A 26,037-nucleotide genomic window follows, 5' to 3' on the forward strand; every position below is an offset into this window, starting at 1 on the left:
TTTAATATTACGCAAGTTCTTTCATGTGCCGATATTGTAATGTAAGATCGGATATAAAAATTTAATTTTTTCACTAACTAGTAGGAATTACAACTACATCTCTTCAGGGTAACTTTTGGGACGTCTGTCGTGTGTAAAAATTCCATGTTTTCTTATTATTTCTTATTTCCGTTCTAAAAAGCCCCTATATCAAGTATTACCCAGCTCTGTTCAGTTATTTAGAAACCCTGCCTTTTTCATCGCTATGTCTTCAACTTTAACTTCACCCCCCATTGAATAACAAATATTTAAATTCAATGGCAGCATTTAAATTCATTGCAAGCTATGACTTTGTAATGATAAAAAATATTTATATATTTCCTAAATACAAAAACCAAAACCGTAAGTACCTGAATTTGGTTCAACAAAAATTCCTGTACTTTCAGCTTATTGACGCATGTAAATTGTTAAGCAAAAAATAATTAGACTACAAACATTCAGGGAAAAATTAATTATTTTATAGTAAAAGCTAAGCTTTTAATGACACTACCTCTCGTCCAGATTTTCCATTTTCTTTCACAGCACTTTTATTATAAAATTTTTCAGATCCCTATAAATTTTGACAACCTCCTCGTCAAAGATACCAATGCAACAAGGTACGATGATTGAATTAGGTGGTCCATTTACCGCACAGCCCATTGATTGGCTACATGTGTGTGACGTAATTGAAGAAAGTTATGTGTAGGTGGTGGAAAAAGGTGTTAATTAAATAAAGTCATAAACTTCTGAGAAAATATGTTGGAATAATGTAATATCAAATATTGTCCTATTACAATATTTGGTAATATATAGTACGAAAACTTGGTTAAGTAGTGTGTGCACTGAAAATGGTGTACGAATTTAACTATAACAACTGTTGTCCATAATGGTTGAATTTATAAGCTAGAGCTGACGCCGACCGCCAATGCTCCTCTGTCGCATAGACCGCTATGCCTCATCAACGTCTCGCAAAAGCGTGTGCACCGAACGCGCCCGTGCGCGCAGCAAAGTGCAGTTCGTGCGACGAGGCGAACGCCATACGAGTGCTACACCGGCGCAAGGATCCGGCCGGGTGTGGCATATCCTTCCGCCGCACTACAACAAATTGTTATAATTATGTTTTTCCACAGGATTTTATTAAACATTATTTTTTATTAATTAATAATTAAGTCTTTGCAAAATCATGTTTCAATGTGCGATTTGTCCCGAACCTGGCCGGTTCAGTTTCCCGCGAAATTCACACGTTTCCGCGGGAGGGCTGGCGGGGGAGGGGGGTCGCGCGCGGCGACACCGCTAGTGTCCTTCGAGAGCTCAACCAGGCCGGCAGCCTGCGCGCAACGCGGAACCTTCAACCTTTGCATTCACCGACATGTAGTTTTCCATAGTGTAATTTCTTTTCAACCTTTTGTACAGTTCCGCGGTCGGCCTAAATTTACCATGAGGTACTTAACTTAATTCAATCAGTGCTCCGAGATGAGTGTTTACGTCATACGTAAGTACTGTGGGGAGAGTATGTGTTTTTACGTCGGCGCTTCACGCCCAACCTAGCCTACAGGCTACTTAGTTTTGGCCCGCACGGGGCAGCCAGCAGGCGACACGTGCCATCCAACTTAATAACGATTCAGTCCCTGGGACACACCTAGACACCACGTAGAGTCGCCGGAGACACGGGCCTACGTGTTGCTAGCCCAGTTTATCAAGTGTAATGTGTTAGCGGAATAGTTGTTCGCCTAAGTGTAATTCGTCATGTCAGGGCTTATGTATCACCGTCGTACTGCAGTGCGCCACCAAACTTAATAACGATTCAGTCCCTGGGACACACCTAGTCACCACGTAGAGTCGCCGGAGACACGGGCCTACGTGTTGCTAGCCCAGTTTATCCAGAGCTAGGTATTAGTGTAGTGTATTGTGCTTCAAAATATCGTGTGCCATGTCAGAGTGTCTTTTGTAACTTTCGCGTCACGTATACGAGTCTGCCCCTCACGCGCATAAGAATCGTGAGCCGCCACTGAGGAAGTGAGCTGCGCGTGTGACTAGACGTCGGGCAAACCGTTACGGCCAGAACGGGCAGCACCATGTATTGGGCTGTGCTGTATTAAATTCACCAACTATCTGAAGAGGTTTTGTGTTATTATTCAGGCGTCCCGAGTGGCCTCAACAGCTCGGGGGGCCCTACTGCGTTGACCCCTACCTCTAGCCACAAGGCCGAACCTTCCCTGAGATCACGAACTGAACAAAATCACGTCTAAATACTCAGAGGTAGCGGGGACGGCGTCAAATTGGCGCCCGACTAGTGTGGCTTTAATTTTCTAAAAATTAATTTCCAAATTTTGTTTCAAATTTTTCAAATTTTTTCTCAAATTTTTCAAATTTTATACTTCAAATTAGTGTACCAGTAAGGGCTCGCGTAGGAAGTCGGGAATCGCGCGGAAACGGACGCGACGCGCAGACAGCCAAAGGAGCGGGCACCTGGCGATAGGCGCGCGTCAAGTTACACGCCAGACGCGCATCAAGTTACGCGTCAGGCGAGATAACGGCTGTGGGAGCGGAAGTCCGCGCGCCTCGCACACGGATCAGGTGGCGCAGCTGCGCAGCTGCTACGCGCCGAACAGGAGCACGAACATGAGCCGTGACGGAGCGGTAAAGATAGACATGGAAGGGGTATGCCATGCATGCCTTCTGCCAGGGTTGCCAATAAATCATGCCGCGGCAGGGGTTTTCGCCACCTGTACCTGCGACACAGATAGGAAGCACAAAACAGACTTTGACGACAGAAAATCAGGGCCGACGTCTACAATTCAGTGCGGCGCGAGGGGATGTCATCGGCGGCCCGATGAGGTGGCGTTCTGCCACCAGTGCGGCACCGTGAGGCACCGCTCGTGCACCGAGGCCCGGGAGTTCCTTAACTTCCGGAATGGGCTATTCATGTGCCGCGCGTGCGAGCTCGCGCTGGACAGACCGTCAGCGACGCCGGCGGCCCCTGTCGCACCGCGCCCCGGCGGCACCCTCAAGCTGCCGGAGTTCGGAGGGCAGGAGCACGAGGACCCCGCAAAGTTCCTGCGGACATGCCGAGACAGGCTGGCACGATACGCGGTGCCTACAGATGAGTGGACGGAGAAGGCGTGCGATCAGCTGAGGGGGTGTGCCCTTGACTGGTGGACCACAGCCGGAGAATACGGCATGGAGTGGGGTGACTTCGCCAACGGACTGGAGGAGCGTTTCAACGACGCCCGTGCCCGGGCCCGGTGTCAACAGTCACTGTTCTGCCGGCCTCAGGAGGCGGGGGAGAGCGCGGAGGCCTTCATCAGGTCTAAGGCGCGGCTCCACCGACGGCTGGCGGAAGGGGAGGACGACAGCAGCATGCTAGGGGTAGTCGTCCAGCTGATGCTGCCCGAACTGCGGCCATTCCTTAGGGCCGCCACCGACAAGGGACTGGAGACGTTCGTGCGGTTGGCGAACGAGGTGGAGCGCGACGTGCAAGCTGTCCGTCGCAGCCGCGAGCCGCCCACCCGACGGCCAGGTGCGTCGCCACCGATGTTGGTGGCCCCCGAGGTCTCCAGGGCTCTGGTACCGTACGTGGAGCCAGTGCCGAGGCAACAGGGGGAGCAGCCGTCCCGACGTACCGCACCCAGGGAGAACACCGGGGCACCAAACCAGGGGCTCCGCGCTGCAAGTACTGCCGTGAGGAGCGGTACCACTGGCACGACGTCTGTCCCACGCGGGCAGCTGTCTGGCAAGCCCGTGGGGCGGGCGGCCTTACGTCGGGAAACGCCCGCTAGGGGGTAGTGCCATGGCTGGCCACTGTCCCTGGAACCCTAGCCCGGCCTCCACTGTCACCCCGGCGCGCCCCGTCAGGACGGACGGGCGCGGCGCACTCGACTCGTCAGCGGCCTGCACCGGGTCGTCGGCGAGCCGCACCGGACACCAGGTGGCCCCGGCGACACCGGCAGCACCTGCGGTGTCCGCTGACACACCGGCACGCCCCGTCAGGACGGACGGGCGCGGCGCACCCGACTCGTCAGCGGCCTGCACCGGGTCGTCGGCGAGCCGCACCGGACACCAGGTGGCCCCGGCGACACCGGCAGCACCTGCGGTGTCCGCTGACACACCGGCACGCCCCGTCAGGACGGACGGGCGCGGCGCACCCGACTCGTCAGCGGCCTGCACCGGGTCGTCGGCGAGCCGCACCGGACACCAGGTGGCCCCGGCGACACCGGCAGCACCTGTGGTGTCCGCTGACACACCGGCACGCCCCGTCAGGACGGACGGGCGCGGCGCACCCGACTCGTCAGCGGCCTGCACCGGGTCGTCGGCGAGCCGCACCGGACACCAGGTGGCCCCGGCGACACCGGCAGCACCTGCGGTGTCCGCTGACACACCGGCACGCCCCGTCAGGACGGACGGGCGCGGCGCACCCGACTCGTCAGCGGCTTGCACCGGGTCGTCGGCGAGCCGCACCGGACACCAGGTGGCCCCGGCGACACCGGCAGCACCTGCGGTGTCCGCTGACACACCGGCACGCCCCGTCAGGACGGACGGGCGCGGCGCACCCGACTCGTCAGCGGCCTGCACCGGGTCGTCGGCGAGCCGCACCGGACACCAGGTGGCCCCGGCGACACCGGCAGCACCTGCGGTGTCCGCTGACACACCGGCACGCCCCGTCAGGACGGACGGGCGCGGCGCACCCGACTCGTCAGCGGCCTGCACCGGGTCGTCGGCGAGCCGCACCGGACACCAGGTGGCCCCGGCGACACCGGCAGCACCTGCGGTGTCCGCTGACACACCGGCACGCCCCGTCAGGACGGACGGGCGCGGCGCACCCGACTCGTCAGCGGCCTGCACCGGGTCGTCGGCGAGCCGCACCGGACACCAGGTGGCCCCGGCGACACCGGCAGCACCTGCGGTGTCCGCTGACACACCGGCACGCCCCGTCAGGACGGACGGGCGCGGCGCACCCGACTCGTCAGCGGCCTGCACCGGGTCGTCGGCGAGCAGTACCGGACACCAGGTGACCCCGGCGACACCGGCAGCACCTGCGGACCGCCTGACGGCAGCGGCAGCGCCCCGGGAGCAGTGTGGTGAGTCGTTCCAATTAGGGCAGTTGGGACCTGGGGCGGGGCATTTACTCCGGATTCCCGTCAGGATGGATGGACAGCCGGTGCATGCTCTTGTCGACACGGCCGCCAGCCACACGTATGTGTCGGCTCAATGCTCGAGCGTACGGGACATTGTCTCAGATGTGGAGGAGGTACAGTTAGCGACGCAGGGGGCGACAGCGCGTATTGTTGGCCGCTCGAACATCACCCTCTCCATCAGGGACCATGTTAGTCACACAACAGCACTAGTAGTAGAGGGACTACGGGAGATGCTGATCCTAGGTCTGCCTTGGCTGGCGCAGGAGGACGCCACTGTGGAAGTCAGGGAGGGGAGGTTGCACGTTGGCCACCACGAGCGGCGCACAGTTTACAGCCTGGGCTATCGGCCACCCGCCGAGCAGGGGACACCCATCACGCTCGCGGACTTGAGGAACGGTGTGCCCGCTGCCCATGTAGAGCTCATAAACAATGTCTTGTCTCAACAGCCACAGGTGTTTGCGGCCACAGATATGCTCCGCCGTACCACAACCACGGAACACACCATCCCCACCCGACCTCACCAACCCCAGTTCGTAAAACCATACGGGTTCGGACCCACTGAAAGGCACGTCATCCAGACCCAGATCACGGAAATGTTACGCGATGGAGTCATCGAACCCAGTGAGTCGCCATACAACTGCCAGATTGTCATGGCGAACAAGAAAGATGGCTCCATGCGTTTTTGTGTGAATTTCAAACCAGTCAATTCAGTAACCATACCCGCCCCACCACCGCTCATCAACATAACAGACGCTTTGGCGGGGCTGGGCGACGCCCGCATCTTCACGTCCCTGGACCTCAAGTCCGGGTACTGGCAGGTGCCGGTACGTCCAGAGGACCGCCCGAAGACCGCGTTCACTGCCCCTGACGGCCGGCGTTTCCAGTTCTGTGCCATGCCGTTCGGGCTGATGGACGCCCCCGCGACCTTCCAGGCCATGATGGTGCGTGTGTTAGACGGGTACGCGGGCGAGTTCGCCGCCGCGTACCTGGATGACGTCATCATCTGGTCACGGTCGTGGGAGGACCACGCCCGGCACCTCGGCCTGGTCCTTGAGCGGCTGGCCAGACACGGCCTCACGTGTGCCCCCCAGAAATGCCACGTGGGCGCGGCTGAACTGGAGTACCTAGGGCACATGGTGGACGCGGAGGGTTGCCGCCCTCTGCCAAAGCACCTGAACCTTATTGAGTCCAAACCCGCCCCTCGAACCCGCAAGCAGCTGCAGAAGTTGATGGGCCTTCTCAACTGGCTGCGCTCGTTCATTCCGCATTTTGCCAGCGTCACCGCCCCGATGACGGACTTGCTGTCACCCAAGCTCCGGTTTCAGTGGACCAGCGAAGCGGACGCCGCCCTGGATGCGGTGAAACGGCAGTTCCGCGAGTGCCACCAGCTCGCCCGTCTGCAGCCTGACCTTCCCCTGTTCCTTCAGACAGACGCCAGTCAGGAGGGGATGGGGGCCGTCCTATACCAGGTGGGGGACAAAGGCGTGCGCCGGGTGGTGGAGTACGCCAGCGCCAAGTTCGGCCAGCCCGAACGGCGGTACCATGTGAACGAGCAGGAGTGCATGGCCGTCGTTTGGGCTATGCGCCGCTACCGCCACCACCTGGAGGGCCGCCGGTTCACGCTGCGGACGGACAGCCAGTGTCTCCGCTGGCTGGACTCCGCCCAGGGCCGCAAGTCGAAGTTCACGAGGTGGGCGTTGATGCTCCAGAACTTCGACTTCGCGGTCGAGCACGTCCCTGGACGGGACAACCAGTTCGCCGACGAGTTGTCGCGCCATCCCGACCCACACAACACGTTTCAGGATGACCAGGACTGGGAGGGGCTGTTGCCGCCAGGGGGAGTCGCGCCGCCGGTCACTCCAGGGGAGGCGCCCGCAACTTTATTCCACATCCCAAGGGCCCCCGATTATCCCGCCGTCTTGCCTGTGGAGACCCTGAGCGGATTAGTGGAATTCGTGAAACAGGCCCAGCGGACAGACGACCCCACACAGGCCGAGGTGCGGTCATGTGGGGAGCAGGTTCACCCCTACCACAGGTGCGTGGACGGGGTGTTGGAGACCCGGGTACCAGGGGACATGGACGCCTGGCGCCTTCATGTGCCGCTCGGTGCCCGCGAGCAGGTCATGGGCTTCCACCACACGCACGAGCGGGCGGGACACCCAGGTGCGCACCAAACCGAGTTAGACATCCGTAAGAACTTCCATTGGCCGGGGGTGACGCGGGACGTACGGGACCTGGTGCGGCGCTGCCAGCAGTGCCAGCAGAGGAAGACGAGGCGGTCTGACGGGGTGGAGCAGCAGCGCCCCCGACGGCCCCGCGACCCGTTTCACACCCTGGCCCTGGACATAATGGGGCCCTACCCGCGGACCACCCGGGGAAGGAGGTTCTTGGTCGTCATCACAGACATTTTCACCCGGTGGGTCGAGGCCTTCCCGGTGTCCAACGTGCGCGCCGGAACCATAGCCGCCCTGCTGGACCACGAGATATTCCCGCGGTATGGTTTTGCGCGCGTGCTGTTGACGGACAATGGCTGTCAGTTCAGCGGGAGGCGCTGGAGAGCTGACTGTCGCCGCTGGAGTCTCGACCACCACACCACCCCCATTTACCATCCCCAGGCCAACCCCACTGAGAGGCGGAACCAGGAGGTCAAGGCGCAGCTGCGGCTGAGGTTGGGGGACGACCACTCCAAATGGGACGTCCACCTGCCGAAGCTGTTGTATTGCCTCCGGCGCCGCACCAACGCTGTCACCGGTCATTCCCCTGCCGAGCTTCTGTACGGGAAGAACTTGGCTTTGCCCGGGGAAAGCAGGGTGGCCGATGTTGCCATGGGCACGGTGGCGCGCCCCAATCATGAGGAGGGGAGGGAGCACGCCAGACAACGGCAGGCCCAATTCCTGGCGGCCCACACGCCCATGACTAGTCACCCCCCACCCCCCATCCAGCCAGGTCAGCTGGTATATGTCAGGCAGCACCACTTGTCGTCCGGGGCGCGTAACTTTTGTGCGGGGTTGGCGCCTCGATGGTCGGAGCCGCGGGAGGTCCTGTGGAGGACGGGCCCCTCATCCTATGCGGTCCGGACGCCAAGGGGACGGCCCGCTAAAGTGCACCGGGACGACCTGCGCGTAGTCGCGCACGGGGTCAGAGTTGGCCCAACGACCCCCTCTTCACCATCCCCCACACTCCAGGAAGCCACAGATACGCCGCGGGAAGGAGCAGCACCTGAACCCACCACCCGGGGGGACATGCACACGGGCGACACAGACGTGGGTAGCCCTGATCAGGCACATGAGTGCAACCAACCCGACCTCCGGGACACCCCGAGCAGGTCCCCGGTGCCGCTGGCCACAGTTCCGCACGTCCCCGAGGAGGTGGGGAATCCGTTGGTCTGGTTTCCTGACGAGGAGGGGGAGGAGGTCTGTGAGGAGGAGGACGTCGAGCCACTGTGGCCGCTGGACCTCAGCCTGGCGGACGCCACGTTCCGGGTATCCGTGGACGAGCCCGAGGAGGGGGAGGAGGAGCCGGACAGTAGGGATAGGCGCCCCACCCGCAGACGTCGGGCCCCGGTCAGGACGTACTGCGCGGACGACAGCGAGCCGGTAGAGTTCGCTCCTGTCCCCGCCGTGGAGGCGAGCTGCCCGACCACCCAACCGGACACGAGGGGACCTACCACACTCTGCACAGTGGAGACCCCTACCAGCACAGTCCCCACCACACGACCACAGAGGGCCCGCCGACCCCCGGCCTACCTGGCGGATTACGAGTGGTCCAGGTCCCCGTCGAGCTACTCCACCCGGGCGCGGCCCGTAAGGGGCGATCCAGGTGTGCCAACACTCGTGGCCGGACCCCTATCATTCCCCCCGCCCACGTCATCCATTCCACCACCCTGCCACACCCCGACCACACTGACCCCCCCACCCACTTGTCACCATATTGAGCTAGAAGAGGCGCACGTCGCTGCCCAGTCCCAGGGGGGGAAAGGACACGGGTCAGGGCGTAACCCCTTATCATTCATTGAGTGGGAGAGGTATTCAGGGCAGAATGTTTACATCACAACACACCACCACTCCGCCGCGTAGTGTAGGGCTCGCAGTGCGGCGAACGTCAGTGAAGTGCTCAGCGTGTGAAGCGAGGCGTTGATGCACATAGCGGTCTCAGAGAAGGGGGGGCATTTGACGCCGACCACCAATGCTCCTCTGTCGCATAGACCGCTATGCCTCATCAACGTCTCGCAAAAGCGTGTGCACCGAACGCGCCCGTGCGCGCAGCAAAGTGCAGTTCGTGCGACGAGGCGAACGCCATACAACGAGTGCTACACCGGCGCAAGGATCCGGCCGGGTGTGGCATATCCTTCCGCCGCACTACAACAAATTGTTATAATTATGTTTTTCCACAGGATTTTATTAAACATTATTTTTTATTAATTAATAATTAAGTCTTTGCAAAATCATGTTTCAATGTGCGATTTGTCCCGAACCTGGCCGGTTCAGTTTCCCGCGAAATTCACACGTTTCCGCGGGAGGGCAGGCGGGGGAGGGGGGTCGCGCGCGGCGACACCGCTAGTGTCCTTCGAGAGCTCAACCAGGCCGGCAGCCTGCGCGCAACGCGGAACCTTCAACCTTTGCATTCACCGACATGTAGTTTTCCATAGTGTAATTTCTTTTCAACCTTTTGTACAGTTCCGCGGTCGGCCTAAATTTACCATGAGGTACTTAACTTAATTCAATCAGTGCTCCGAGATGAGTGTTTACGTCATACGTAAGTACTGTGGGGAGAGTATGTGTTTTTACGTCGGCGCTTCACGCCCAACCTAGCCTACAGGCTACTTAGTTTTGGCCCGCACGGGGCAGCCAGCAGGCGACACGTGCCATCCAACTTAATAACGATTCAGTCCCTGGGACACACCTAGACACCACGTAGAGTCGCCGGAGACACGGGCCTACGTGTTGCTAGCCCAGTTTATCAAGTGTAATGTGTTAGCGGAATAGTTGTTCGCCTAAGTGTAATTCGTCATGTCAGGGCTTATGTATCACCGTCGTACTGCAGTGCGCCACCAAACTTAATAACGATTCAGTCCCTGGGACACACCTAGTCACCACGTAGAGTCGCCGGAGACACGGGCCTACGTGTTGCTAGCCCAGTTTATCCAGAGCTAGGTATTAGTGTAGTGTATTGTGCTTCAAAATATCGTGTGCCATGTCAGAGTGTCTTTTGTAACTTTCGCGTCACGTATACGAGTCTGCCCCTCACGCGCATAAGAATCGTGAGCCGCCACTGAGGAAGTGAGCTGCGCGTGTGACTAGACGTCGGGCAAACCGTTACGGCCAGAACGGGCAGCACCATGTATTGGGCTGTGCTGTATTAAATTCACCAACTATCTGAAGAGGTTTTGTGTTATTATTCAGGCGTCCCGAGTGGCCTCAACAGCTCGGGGGGCCCTACTGCGTTGACCCCTACCTCTAGCCACAAGGCCGAACCTTCCCTGAGATCACGAACTGAACAAAATCACGTCTAAATACTCAGAGGTAGCGGGGACGGCGTCAGAGCATTAAATTGAAGTGAATAAATGTGATAAAATAATTTGATTTAAATACAACATTATTATTTTATTATAACTAGGTAACCTTTTATTCTCTTACATGAGAAATTTAATTCTTATATTTATTATAATAAAGTGTCAAACCACAGGCATTGAGATAGATGGAAGCTCTACTTTCATTATATACACTTACGCCGACCGCCAATGCTCCTCTTTGTCGCATAGACCCCTATGCCTCATAAACGTATCACGAATGCGTGTACACCGAACGCGATCGGGCGCGCACCGGAGTGTAGAAAGTGCAACGGGCGAACGCCAGGTAACAAGTGCTACGTCGACGGAAAGATCCGGCTGGGTGTGGCATATCCCTCCACCGAACTACAACAAATTTAATGTATGTATTTATTTTTCACAGGATATTATTAGACATTATTTTCATTATTTAACACTTTATTTTCTTCAAAATTATGTTTCACCGTGCGACTTGTCCCAAACCTGCCCGGTTCAGTATCCCGCGAAAATCACACGTTTCCGCGGGAGGGAAGGCGGGGAAGGGGAGTCGCGGGCAGTGAAAGCGGGAGCATCCTTCCGCAGCTCATAGAGGCCGGCAGCCTCCGCGCAACACAGTGACGTCATACCGACCATGGCCGTTAAGCCCGTGCTCCGCACCGCCAGTACCATATCCCGTTTTCGGAGCGCGCCCCTTGCCCAGCCGGATTGAGTCAGGCGAGCGCATCAGGCGTGACCCCAATAGACATAATGAAATTTAAAGGTACGGAACCCCGGAGGCTCGAACCCATAATTCAATTAAGGGAAAAGCCATTAGTACGAAATTACTAACTACCCGACATGTAATAAGTGCGTCGTAGCCACTCCGGGCGAGTACACCACGCACGGAGCAGACAACAAACCTCATTAACAGTCACCGCGACCACTGGCCTTAATTAAAATACCCGTGACTATGATCAAGTCAGAATAGGAGGAATCCCTCTAAAACAATTCGCAGTGGGACAATATGTTAGTAAATTTACAGTCCCCAACTTAATGTCACAATTTAAATAATTAAATACATTAAAACCATTGTTAAGCCTTAAGCACCCAATCACCAGGTGCTACATTTTAATTGGGCACCTGGAACATGCTTTAACTGGTAATAGAGTAAATTCAATTAATATAAGTTTTTTGACGCCGACTCACAAAGAAGAGAAAGTTTCTCTTCCTTGCGAGGCGGCCATGTTCAGCAGTCTCCAACCACTCCGCGCCGGGAACAGACGTGTGTCCGTGGGCAGCATCTATGTTTCTTTTGATGCCAAACATTAGTGCTCCTCGAATCCGCACAGACCGCAATGGCGCATCGCCGCCTCGCCCCGAGCGTGTACGACGTGAACGCACCTGGGTGCAGGGTGGTGCAACGCCTCGAACGTAAGCTGCCCTGCCTAATCGACTGTCGCCCGCGCGAAAGTCGACCACGGGGGTTCTGTTAGGTGACCTGATTACCTGGACTTTGAAATTAACATTCAGCACTCTAAAAAACAATATTAATTAAGTAATGACTATGCTTAAATATTAATTGTAATTCTGGACTTTAGCGCGATCAGGCGGCGTGCATGGCCCGGGATTACTTTTGCACACGACACTTTTTCGCGGGAGTGAGGCTGGGGAGTCGTGCGGACGTCACAGACATCGCCAGTTAATCACCGCCCTCCAAGGAGACGAGACGTGAGTCGCCCGCGGAGCCTCTCGACCTCCGCCCTTGCTATCTCTACCAGAATTGCGTGAGTTTTCAGCTCATCAGAAACGTGTCCTGTAGAGCGCGGCTCCCAGTAAGCGGGTCATGCACGACGCAGCGCATGTATAGCGTGCCTGACAATAAATCACTTTGAATTGAGCCCCCGCGTATTTGTTACAACGCCCGTAGTATAGCGTCCCTGGTGGCTAAAACAGCCGGGGGTAACTCTGATGGAACGACCCTTACTGCCTGCCGGCCACGTGGCGACGTCACGCCCTGAGTCTAGAGTCTCGGCTACGCACTAGCACGTAGCTATTATTGCTAGTTGGCGCCCAGAAGCAACTCCACACCCTCAAAATCACCTTGGCAGAAGGCAGAAGGCGTCACTTTCATTGATTATTTTTTATTCTGTACTAAATCTTTAAATTTAAAACCTTTTGTTAATTCTTCGCTGCCCACATCGACTCGGCGCGTATTTTACGGAACCGGGCCTATCCCGACCGTCTTCATCGTGATACCGCGCTGCGTATTGTATCACTCATGTAAGTGTTTCGCCGAACTTAGGAGCCCGCTCATCGACCCCCCACCCCCCCAGCACCGGCACCAGTTAACTTTCGGTGCTGGCCGTCTCCAGCGAGCATCGACCCACGCCCCGCGAGACTGCCGCGGTAACCATTAGTGTCGCGTAGTGTTATGTTTTTTTGTGTTAATTGTGTAACGGCTAGACGTCGCCAAGTGTTGGTGAGAGTGTTTTGTAGCGGGACTAAATTAAAGGTAATTCTCACCAACTCGTGTACACTAATTTTCCGTAGTCTCCCGTCCTCCACACGGCCGAGCGGCCTTCACAGTCAAGGGAGAGCCATTCAGGTTACATTCAAGCCGTGTACCTGGCGGGGCACATAGGGGCAGAGTACCCACGACCCAACATCAACGGCCTAGCAGCCCGCTAGCCTGGCGCCCCTCTGGACAACAAGAGCATCGCGACGCCCGTAGCGCCCGTCAGGTACCCCCCGGACCTTTCACAGAGGTCGGGTGACGGCAACAGGACCAGCAATTCTTATTTTCACTGATACCTATGTAGTTTCAATAGTTCTAATTTTTCGCAAACCTTTATCTTTCAGTTCCGTGGTCGGCCTCGACGAGCGTTTGTTTTAATACGTAACAACTGTGTGTGAACTACGAGATGTTACTTTGGCGCCTTACGCGATAATCTAGCCAACAGGCTAACTAGATGCAGCCCGCACGAGGCAGCCATTAGGCAAAACGTACATTTAAACGTACTAACGCATCAATTTCTGGGACAGGCCTAAGAGTCAGGTAGTATCGCCGGAGTTACGGGCCTACGTGATCTTAGCCCAGTGTACTACGTAATTTGTAATTGTGCAGTGTAATTTTTAATCAGGATTGTAGTATCATGTTAGGGTTTGTTTTGTAATCACCGCATCGTTTCCAAGTGTATGACATTACCGGGGAATAAAATCGTGAGCCACCACTGAGAGAGTGGTCACCCATGTGACAATTCAATTCGGGACAACCGTTACGGCCAGGACGGGCAGCACTCTGTATAGGGCTGTGACGTAATAAATTAATCAGACATTAGTTAGTCTTTTCTTGTTATTTTCAGGCGTCCAGAGTGGCCTAAACAGCTCGGGGGGGGGCCTACTGTGTCGAACCACTACCTCTAGCCACAAGGCCGAACCTACCCTGAGATTTCGAACAATACTAAAATTACGAAAATTTTATTAGAGGTAGCGGGGTTCACGTCAACATCTATCTGACTTCTCTGCATCATGCCAATGAACCTAATTTCACTTTATTCAATTTTATACAATATTTATTAACTAAAAAAGTCTCCATTTATTGAACACAATCTACTACATTCTGCTGAAAGCTGGTTATTTATCTGAATTAGACTTATCATTCAAGCCTAACACATAGAGCTTAAGTCAATCTTAGATTTGACCAAAATAAATTTCTTGTTGTAACAAGCTTGTTACAAGATAAATAATTTGTCAAAGAAATGTTGATTGTCGGTGCTCCCTCTGCTCACAGACGCCATTAATATGCTGTTTGAGAAGGGTGTGTGTACAAAGTGATGGGAGCACGAATCCGTACATTGTAATGCAAGTGCAGCATAGTGCAGCATCGCGAACAGACGGCACATAGAGGGATATATTGCCACCCGCACGGCAGCTGACCAGCATGTAACTGTACTTGTTAATTGTTTACCTGCTTAATCGAGCCATGTTAGAAATTGCTTCTTGAATTAGTGCTATCACGCTTAAAACTTGGCCATACATACTCCAATTAACACAGCAAAATTGTGTGCGAAGCTGGCTCCTTGTAGTGTGCAACAACTAGGAACCTGGTCAGTTCTCCTTCACCCACCACTGGGGCTTGCAGCATCCATGCACTGCTGTCGCCCGGGTTCTCGTGTTCGAGACTCGGCGGTGTTCCTAGCGGGAAGGCTGTTCTGTTGCGGGGAAACGTGTCTGGGAGGGCGCCAGGCTAACGTGGGAGTTAGCCACGAGGTAGGTCGTGAGGTTCGAAGGCCCCTGCGTGGCCCACTAGGAACTGCGGTAGTGGTAATGAAGCTAGGGATCCCTAATGCTTGTTGCCCCACTGGCCCTACACAGCATAGGATGCTGGTCCTCAACTGGAATGGTGAGGTTTTAGAAATAATGTACACGATTTTGCAGTCGTTCACACGTCTCGCACAGAGGGTGCGGAGTGGGCTTTAATACCGTTGGTAAACTACACGGCACTTACAATTGAATAGATTCACATCTCATCTCAATTCATCGACACTCCCCCAGGCAGATAATCCCATTTGGGCATAATCCTGGTTAGGAGGAAGATGGTTCTTTTACATGCCTGACACTGTTACCAGAGTCTGACATGGGTTCCTAAAACCGAGAAAGGGATACGCCATTTCTAATCGCGGCATGTTACTGAGAAGTGCCCAGCTAGGTCGAGAGGTTGAGGAGACCCATCCCAACTTCGGCCCCACCGATGCACCCTCAGCTCCGCCGTCCACCCCCAGACCTCCACAGAGCTAACCCCCTCTGAGGGATCTGAGTAGCAACGACACGGAACCATACCTATCACATCCCTGGGACCCCTCGGTCACCCAGTTACTCGTGATCCAGCTGAGGCCTATCCAACCTCTACTAGCTCAGCAGGCTAGTACCCGAGCTTAAGCAGCTCAACACTTCCACTCGTCAACAGGGTGGGGACCCTTCGGAGTGTTCTCCAAGCATAGGAGGACCACTACCACCACGTTTTCCTACTCCAATCCTGATCCTGAGCCATTAGAGGAAATCTCAGCAGGGAACTATCACAGTAAAGGATCAGTCCCGTGGCACCCTTCATCTTCAGGTATAGTGTTTTCCCAGGCAGCCTCATCGCGAGAGAGCACCCCCTAATCCGGACTTGGATGACCTTGAGTGCTTCAATATCAGCATCTCCCCCGCCCGCAGGTTACAGCTTTGCCAGAGCCCGGGTAGGTAAGGTAACACCAAACCAAGGATTGCCTTAATTGCCGACTCTTGGACTATCCACCGCCCGAAGGTTACAGCTACACGGCACTTACAGTCACACAAATTCCCTAATAGAAAAAACACTGTCCATTACACACTATGCACTCTGACGCGCCGTCACTGACATTATGCCCTCACGCCAGTTACAGCTGAGGGAGAGTGTTCGATTAGAGTCGGCTAATCCCGTAATTGGTAAGCAGCGACGCGCGGGCCCACCTGTGTGGACCGCGGCTCGCTATTAAATTAAGAACACGTCTACGCTTTGATGTAGTTAGTGCCTGTGCACTAAGAAATTAAGTAAAGTTCTATGGTGGCGGGAGTCGGCCCGTGCCGTTGACGCCGACCGCCAATGCTCCTCTATGTCGCATAGACCGCTATGCCTCATCAACGTCTCGCAAAAGCGTGTGCACCGAACGCGCTCGTGCGCGCAGCAAAGTGTAGTTCGTGCGACGAGGCGAACGCCATGCAACGAGTGCTGCGCCGGCGGAAGGATCCGGCCGGGTGTGGCATATCCCTCCGCCGCACTACAACAAATTAATTTATGTACATTTTTTCACAGGTTTTATTAAACATTATTTTCCATCAATTAATATTTCAGTCCTTGCAAAATCATGTTTCACTGTGCGATTTGTCCCGAACCTGGCCGGTTCAGTTTCCCGCGAAATTCACACGTTTCCGCGAGAGGGCTGGCAGGGGAGGGGGGTCGCGCGCAGTGACACCGTTAGTGTCCTTCAGGAGCTCCGACAGGCCGGCAGCCTACGCGCAACGCGGAACCATTAACCTTTGCTTTCACCGACATGTAGTTTTTAATAGTGTAATATCTTCATAAACTTTAACGTACAGTTCCGTGGTCGGCCTCAATCTACCATGAGGTATTTAACTTAATTAAATCAGTGCTCCAAGATGAGTGTTCTACGTAATACATAAGTACTGTGGGAAATTTACGAGACTTTACGTCGGCGCTTCACGCCTAACTTAGCTACCAGCTACTTAGTTTTAGCCCGCACGGGGCAGCCAGCAGGCGACACGTGCCATCGAACGTACTAACGAATCAGTCCCTGGGACACATCCAGAGATCACGTAGAGTCGCCAGAGACACGGGCCTACGTGCCACTAGCCCAGTTTATTAAGTGTTATGTAGTAGTGAAATATTTGTTCGTCAAAGTGTAATTTGTCATGTTAGAGTTTAGGTATCACCGCTGCACGGCATTATGCCGCCAAATGTACTAACGAATCAGTCCCTGGGACACATCTAGGTAACTCGTAGAGTCACCGGAGACACGGGCCTACGTGCCACTAGCCCAGTTTATTAAGTGTTAGGTAGTAGTGAAGTGTATTGTTCGTCAAGAGATCGTTCGTCATGTTAGAGTGTATTTTTGTAACTGTCGCATCATGTGTACAAGTCCGCCCCTTACGCGCATTAAAATCGTGAGCCGCCACTGAGGAAGTGAGCTGCGCGTGAGACTAGTCGCGTCGGGCAAACCGTTACGGCCAGAACGGGCAGCAACATGTATTGGGCTGTGCTGTATTAAATTCACCAAATATCTTCCAGAAACTTTGTGTTATTATTCAGGCGTCCCGAGTGACTATAACAGCTCGGGCGGCCCCACTGCATTAACCCCTACCTCTAGCCACAAGGCCGAACCTTCCTTGAGATCACAAACCCAAGCAAAAATCACGTCTAAATAGTCAGAGGTAGCGGGAACGGCGTCACCGGATATTGCAGGGCCCCATGTAATGCATTGTGTGGGGAGTGTTAAATTGACGCGGCTGGGTTAGGCCCTACACCGGAAAAGGACCGGGCGCACACGGCGAGTATTTAAAAAAAGGTTTCGGTTGTGACTATAATTACCAGATTGAAGTTCGATGAATGTGAAAGATGATGGCTCCCCGTGGAACGTGCGTCCATCCCGGTCCGCGAGTCGCACTGTACTGGCATCTGGCCCTGACGCGAGGAGAGGGGTGAGCTCCCTGTCGCGTCAGAGTTTCCAAAGTTCCGTTATTCGAAAAAATCTATATAATTAAATAAATTTAAGTGGCTCTAAATTCACATAATAAAACATAATGATTAATTTAATATCTATATATGTTTTAGAAATGACATTTAATGAGTTTGTTTAAAATAAGTTTGAATATTAGAGTTAAGATGGAGACTGTCTGTTTCTTGATAACTACTCCAGTGGCGAATGATAATGCTAATTTGGGGCAGTTTGAGTTACGTCACATATTTCACAACTGAATTTAGGCAAAAGGCCGCAAGGGTTGCACTCACAGATGTTTTAGTAGAAAGCTACACGTGAGTGACCCGGGCACTTCTACGTCGCACTTGTGTTGCATGATGTTACTAATTTAATGTGGCGTGTTTGTTAATGTTTGGTGAATTTACTGTATACCTGGCTTGGTTTTTCTTACCAATTAATGAAGGGCGTTGAAATACCTAAGTACTGCGGTGCTCGCCTGACTCGGGTGGGCCATGGCTAGGGGCGCGTTCCGTTAGCGGGGTTGGATACTGGCGGTTGCAGGTCGGGCTTTAGGGTGGCCTTCGGTCGGACGACGTCAGCACAATGAAGCCCCTCACTGTTTACTAAATCATCATCATCATCACCACCCAGTGAATGTAACCAGCTTCCTTCATCCACCCCACAGTTAAACCCCCACACCAGTTAACATTTCAGTAAATCCAGAATTCCCCAATTATCATTCCGTAGTATGTAACACCTATTAGCATACAGTCTCAGCTACTATGAATCATGCATTTGCAATGGTGTTCTCAAACAACGATTATAAGACAGGAGAATGCCCTCTCAGAAATTTGATGTATGGGACTAAAATAAGGGGGTCTTCATCAAGGCAAGTTTTTATTTTTTGCCACCACTTCAGACAATCTTAAGCAACATGTACTGACGTCGTACCGACCGAAGGCCATTAGCCCGGCCTCAGCCCGCAGTACTAGCTCCTGCTGGCGGAATGCACCCCTCGCCAAGTCTCCACCCAGAGGAGACGAGCGGCGTAACCTTGGCGCATGTAGGGAGTGTCTCCCCCTCCGCACGCCAACCCCTGAGGCAGTTCAGATCAGCTCGCGGACAGGAGCGGACGTGTGCGTACCGTGGGAAGCCTTCAAGTTTTGTCTCTGATTCTTCACGACTGGTAACTTTAGTCATCACCAAATACCTTTTTCAACGCAACTCCCCATGCGACACGGAGTCGGTTTTTTTTCTACGGTGCAGGAATTAACCCGGCCGTCGCTACTTTCCAAGTCAAGCCACCGAGTCTAGGGGACAAGCTGGGGCCGATCGACCCACTCACGGTTAGACGACAGAGCTAGCCTGGCGCCCTCCTGGAAAACACCCCAATTTTCACATACAGCTCCTTAGACTCGCAACGGGAATCGCACCCGAAACCCCGGCTGATGGCAAATGGCGCGACCGCGGAGGCCCTACGTACGAGGAAGCAGCTCTAAAGGTTTATCGGTCTGATCAATTGGCTGAGGGTATACATACCCGATTTCTCCCGGGTAATCGCACCCCTCACCGACCTGCTGTCACCGCAAAGGTGCTACCACTGGAGCAGTGATATGCAACTTGCGTTCGAGGAGGTGAAGAGCGCATTCACTCGCTGCCACACCCTTGCGCGTATTGACCCTGAATGCCCACTCATCCTGCAGACAGATGCCAGCGCCTTAGGGGTAGGCGCCGTTCAGTTTCAAGTTGACCACCTAGGGGACAAGCACGTAGTGGAGTACGCCAGCGCAAAGTTCGGGCCTGCTGATGGTAGATACCACAGCAATGAGCAGGAGTGTTTGGCAGTGATATGGGCAGTAAAAAAGTACTGGCCGCATCTCGAAGGCCGGACCTTTACTCTCTGTACCGACAACCGCTGCCTCACCTGGCTTCAGACAATGCAGGGCAGAAAAGGGAAACTCATACGGTGGGCATTACTCCTCTAGTCATTCGACTTCGTGGTGGAGCACGTGCCAGGGCGAGAAAACCAGCTGCCAGACGCCCTGTCGCGGCAACCGAGCGACCAACACAAGGTCATCGACGTGGAGGAGTGGGGAGATATGCTGCCGCCCGGTCCCAACACCGAACACCTCTCGCCACTAAACACCTGTTTACGGATCACGACCAACGCCAACCAAACCGACCCACCACCTGACACTGCAACTGACGTCGACCAACGGGTCATGACCGCTCAACATCAATCAACCAAAATGACCCGACGACGACAACAAGCCAGAGACGAACTACACTCGACGTGGAGTGACCAGGACGGCCGGATCATGCACCGAGTGCTTGGAGAGACTGGGTCGTGTAATACCTACATGCCTCCCGAGGCGCGCGAGGTTCTTGAGGTTCTACCACGACCACGACCTGGCAGGACACCCCGGTACAGACCAGACACGACACGTGGTCTCCCAACACTACCATTGGCCCGGTGTGGCGCGGGATGTGAGGGAGTACGTCCGGGAGTGCGAGGTCTGCCAGGTCCGCAAGGCGCGCCGACGCGACGAGGAGCAGCAACAGCACCCGCGACAACTGACCCACGCCTTCCAGACCATCGCACTCGACCTGATGGGGCCCTACCCCAGGTCGCCCAGAGGGAAGAGGTTCATACTCGTCGTGACGGATATGTTCACAAGGTGGACAGAGGCATATCCGTGCAGCAATGCCAGGGCGTACATTATCATCCACCTCATGACGCAGGAGTTCCTGCCTCGGTGGGGCTACCCACAGTCGGCCTTGACCGATAATGGCAGCCAGTTTATCGGCAAGCAATGGCAGGAGTGGTGCGCGCGGGTGCATATCCAGCACCACACCACCCCAGCTTACCATCCCAGAGCCAACCCCACCGAGCGCAGGAACCAGGACTTGAAGATCCAACTCCGACTCCGACTGACTGACGACCACTCGAAGTGGGACCAACACCTCGCCGACGCCCTGTTCTGCATCTGCCGTCGTGTGAACGCAGCCACCAGCCACATGCCCGCCGAGATGGTGCAAGGAAGTAACCTGCACCTCCCAGGCGAATGGGCCACCCATGGGACGCCGCACAACGGAGAAGGGATGGAGGAACGTGTCCAGCGCAGGACAGACATGTATGAAGATGCACGACGATGGCAAATGACCTACTCGCAGAAGATCACCCCCAAGACCACACGGGAGCCACCCCTAGTCCGAGCGGGAGACCAAGTCTATGCCCGCGTCCACCCGCTGTCGGCAGCCCTCCACAACTACTGCGCTGGATTGGCACCGCTCTGCAGTGGGCCTTACCAAATCCAGAGATGTGTGGGCAGGACCGCATATCTGGTCAGACTCGGGGGGCGACGCATCTGGAAGATACACCGCGACAATCTACGACTGGCCACGACACCGGGTGAGCTGATGCCAGGGGAACCCGACCACGACGAGACACGACGACATGCACGACGACGAACAACCGGTAGCAGACGAGCCCGAACCGGCTACCGGAGAGCATGACCATGACATCCGAACCAGGAGACCAGAAGAGGCCCTCGACGACCTGGAAACACCAAGTGACGCACAAGATCCCACGCACGAGACGACAACGTCACGCCAACCGGGATTGATGACCCGCCACGAACAGGTGACCATCACCGACGTCTCACTGAGCGACCCGGAGGGCCTATTGGGAGACACCGCCATCGTCGTCGATGAACCCGACGACGTGGTACTCGGTGCCGCCGGACAACAACTACAACTCTGTGCGGCTGGGCCAGTGATCGCCCACGCATCAGAGGAGGAGGCGGCAACCCTACCTGAGTGCACAACATCCGTCGTGGAGGAACCCGACGACGAGGCAGGAGAAACCCCGGGTATACCCGAACGAAGGAGGCAACCTTACTCTAGCGGGCCATCCAACATCCACGATGCGAGCAACCGCCGTACAACCCCGATGAAAGACCACAACAACACCACCACGACCACCACTCTGACGCCTCACAACCCACCAGGAGAACCCGACGAACCGCCCACACGCCAAGTGACGAGACCTGCCAGGGACAGGCGGCCCCCGGGGTACCTGGCCGAGTACGACCTCGGGAGGGCCCAGAGGGGCTACCGCGGCCCCCGCAACCCTAAGGGCACGACGGAGGAAACTCGACCACCAGTGGACACGCACTACCACCTGCGACTGCCCTGATCCCCAATAGCCTGGACATGCTGTAAAAACTAGGCCACCACAAAACACCACCACATGACCACAACACTGCACACCACCACTTACCTCATCACGCCTCCACGTGGCCCCACCAGCCACAGCCACCCCAGGTGCCAGGATGGGGAGTCAACGACATGCTAGGGGTGCAAACCTCCGCAGAGTCTGATCGCATGCAAGGCCGGGCTTCTTCAGTGGCGGGGGGGCGTTTGACGTCATACCGACCGACGACCATTAGCCAGGCCTCAGCCCGCAGTACTAGCTCCTGCTGGCGGAACGCTCCACTCGCCAAGTCTCCACCCAGAGGAGATGAGCGGCGTAACCTTGGTGCATGGAGGGAGTGTCCCCCCCTCCGCACGCCAACCCTTGAGGCAGTTATGATCAGCTCGCGGCCTGGAGTGGACGTGCGCGCACCGTGGGGAGCCTTCCAGTTTTGTCTCTGATTCTTCACGACTGGTAACTATAGTCATCACCAAATACCTTGACGCCATCCCCGTTGCCTGATCTGAATTTTACGTGAATTTGATATGTTCGATGAATTTTAATCTCAAGGGCGGGGTTCTTGGCCTTGTGGCTACAGGCAGGGACGTGTCGACAAAGGACTCCCCGGGCTGTTTCGGTCTCCCAGGATGCCTTATTAATAAAAACACATACGTACTTTTAGCTGGTTTATTCCGTCGCACACTTTACACGTTACACGCTCACGTAACTGGCCGCTTCATCGTCGGCCTAAGCTCCACGCACGCCACCCTCTATTGGCGGACTTGTTACGGCCACACGGTAACCCGGTGGCAAGTACGTTGATAGGGGTCGTTCCCGGCGAATTGCCAGTGGAATGCTCGGGTGGACGATAAGTCTGTTCCTACCTACGTGAAAGTCTGCGGAACGCAACGTGAAATGCGTGGGGAGATTGGTCATACAAAATTACTCAATACAAAACACTACACAATAGTCACTGTGATTAATCCCGGGTTCGGGTCTAGATAAAGTGTTCCACTCAGTGGGTTAACTAATTGCGGCTACTCCGCGAGGTGGCGAGGGCCACGTTACGCTGGGTACGGGCGCGGTGGAATCCTGCAGGATATCACACACGTGACCGTGGCACGTCCCAGTTAATGACTCGTCTGAATGTTTAGATTCGCATTTGGCGCAGTGCCGCCCTGCGGGGGCGATTAACTAATTCCCGATGTGGGATTTCACAAGCGTGAGGCGCGGGTGCCACGATGGGTCACCTAATCATTTACGTAGTACACGAAAAGTCCGGTGTCGGACTGCACATTTTATTAAAGGACCGCGCGGAGTCTCGAACGGCCGATTTGGGCCGACCGGGGAGCTGAATTAAAACGATTTGGCTATAATTACCTATTGCAGTGACTGGTGATGTTGGCGCGAAAATTGAGGGCTCCCTGTGCGTGGGCTGCCGGCCCGGGCGAGTGCTGGATGGCGACTGCCTAACCTCCCTGGCCGCCGGGGCCAGGGAGGGGGGAAAATTCCGCGGGAAACTGCGGAGCGCGGGAAGATGATTTCGGCCAGTTTTGTGAATGATCCCAGTTTACAAAATGATTATTAAATTAACATTAATTATTAGTTATTTTACAAGTATTAGTTTTTGTTTATCTTGTCAAATGCATGAACAAATTATTTAATTGCGCAGTGCCACACCCGGCCGGGCGCTTTGCACACGTAGGGGGCCGTGACTGACGTCACGCCGTTCGGGGCACTGCACTATGTTGCGCGCACGGGCGCGTTCGAGGCGTGGCACTGATCAGGTGTTGAGGACACATAACGTCCTGTGCTCTCAGAGGGAGCACTGACGGCGGTGTCAACCTTTTTCAACGCAACTCTCCATGCGACTCCGGGTCAGTTTTTTTTCTACGGTGCAGGAATTAACCCGGCCGTCGCTACTTTCCAAGTCAAGCCACCGAGTCTAGGGGACACGCTGGGGCCGATCGACCCACTCACGGTTAGACGACAGAGCTAGCCTGGCGCCCTTCCGGAAAACACCCCAATTTTCACATACAGCTCCTTAGACTCGCCGCGGGAATCGCACCCGAAACCCCGGCTGATGGCAGTACGACACACAATTATTTAAATACGAATGCATATACAAATTTCTTGACGAAGGAATTGTGCAAGACATAAATTTGAATACCATCCTAAATCCTCTAATAGGTGTTACTAAATTTATACAAGCGAACTTCGTTGAGATTCGTAACTGTTCGGACCACGGAATGGACCGGTTGTTCCCCATGGAGATAAGATACACATATTCCCCTTGCCGACCTCTGTAGCGCAGTCGGATGCACACCGGCTTGCGGTGCGAGGCTTTCTGGTTTCGAGTCTCAGGTAAGGCATGGGTGTTAATTTACATAGGTACGGAGATTTGATTGATAAAATATGCTAACGATTCGGATAAGGACAAATTACCGTATGGCCGTGGGCTTCAGGCTGTAAGCCATTATCACGTAAAAAAAAAAAACATTTTCCTCGCTGTGGGATATGGATATCTCATCTTGGTTTATTCTAAGTGTTCAATTTTCCCGGGAAGTTATTTGCGTTCAGTATAACACTGTACTTTAAGTATTCAATCTGTTATATTTTCGCAATTTGAAAGTAAAATTATGAAAGGTGGTGTTATATTTCTCAAAAACCGAATTTTGCAAACAGGGTAGTCTCCTTGAAAAGTTAAATTCATCAGTTTATTGAGTTGAAGCCTTTCGTGGTGTTAGGTTAGTATGTGTGTGACAATTGAAACGTCACCCTTATGGTACAGCTCAACGTCTACAAAACTATCATGCAACTTCAACCCATTAAAATTTTTTTTTTGTATTAGGTTGTTTGGTTTTGTAAATACTTGTGATGGAATTTTAATTATTTTTGTTAATGTAAAGATTAATTAAATACTATAGGGTTTTCGTGTAGTGACAAGCAAGGAGTCCTCCCTTTACTTAGGTCTCCCAATCCTTTCAGTTTTCTCGTAAGGTCCTTCGCCTATCTTGTTTCCAATACGGTCCCCTCAAGCCCATTCTACGCTGGCCCTTACCTCACCAGAAATTGTTTTCCTCTTTCTGTTCACCTCTGTTCCTTCCAGTTACAGTCTCTTCTCCCCCTGTGCCCTTCTCTATACAACCTATATTTCCCTAGGCCCCTCGTCTTTGAACAGTCTTACCGGCTTTTCTGTCATGAGCGAACCTAGTTTAGAATTTTTGGTGTGGCGATTTGGATTGTATGTGGGGAGGAGAAAGGAGGATGACAGGAGGGTTTTGGATCGTAGGTGGGGAGTAACAAATTTTGACTTGGTCTATTTTAACACATTTCTGATGCCCTGAAAAATCTTTTTTCATAAATTATATCCAGTTATTTTAGTTCTGGGGGTTGTGAAAATGAAGGCTATCGCCACATTACCACTGCCATAGGACGACACCTGCTTTATACCAGCCTTCTCCCCGGTATTGTTTCCCACACCAGCTCCTTGATCACACTGCACTGTGCCTCCATCATGGGCTTGGCCAGTGTGCAGTACACTGTTCCCTTCAGTCCCAGCCCTGCTTCCCCTTCTGTGCCACCAGCTGTACCTGCTCCCATCGCGGGTTGTTCTGCAGGGTTGCCCGAGGTCTTGTAATAGTCTGCCTCCCTTATATCCTGCCCCTACAGCAGTAAACTGCCTTTAACACATAAACCTAACCTGCCAAATATTCTAACACAGTAGTGCACCACACACTATCACTGCAGCTAAACTTAACTGATTGGTTTAATATCTCGGAGAGGGGAACAGTTGAATTAAAAGTAAATAAAAATCTGTAATTTTGATTTTACTTCTTGTCATGTTCTTTTAATCATTCTATAAACCAGCATAACTAAAAATTGTATTAATTATTAGATAGGTACAGAATTATTTCCCGGTAA

General features: G+C 54.1%; 2 protein-coding genes across 7 annotated transcripts in view; one reads left to right on the forward strand and one right to left on the reverse strand.

The window, feature by feature from the left end:
* The window catches only part of LOC134530859 (E3 ubiquitin-protein ligase RNF25), a 32,304-nt gene extending 31,672 nt beyond the window's left edge, over positions 1–632 (reverse strand). The window contains exon 1 of the mRNA XM_063366125.1: positions 530–632. Within this exon, the coding sequence (XP_063222195.1) occupies positions 530–549 (20 nt within the window). The 5' untranslated portion in view covers positions 550–632. The remainder of the gene's footprint in view (positions 1–529) is intronic.
* A 23,782-nt stretch (positions 633–24,414) lies between these two features.
* Positions 24,415–26,037, forward strand: part of LOC134530802 (DNA topoisomerase 2-binding protein 1-A) — a 106,284-nt gene continuing 104,661 nt past the window's right edge. For 4 of the 6 annotated variants that reach the window (XR_010074873.1, XM_063366016.1, XM_063366039.1 and 1 more), the window contains exon 1: positions 24,671–24,860. The gene's annotated coding sequence lies outside the window, so the exon portion shown is untranslated. Of the gene's footprint in view, positions 24,478–24,663; positions 24,861–26,037 lie in introns of those variants that run through there. The other 2 variants (XM_063366025.1, XM_063366048.1) reach the window with 2 other exon arrangements.

This window comes from Bacillus rossius, chromosome 1 (genome assembly GCF_032445375.1).
Source record: "Bacillus rossius redtenbacheri isolate Brsri chromosome 1, Brsri_v3, whole genome shotgun sequence".
Classification (NCBI taxonomy): Eukaryota; Metazoa; Arthropoda; class Insecta; order Phasmatodea; family Bacillidae; genus Bacillus; species Bacillus rossius.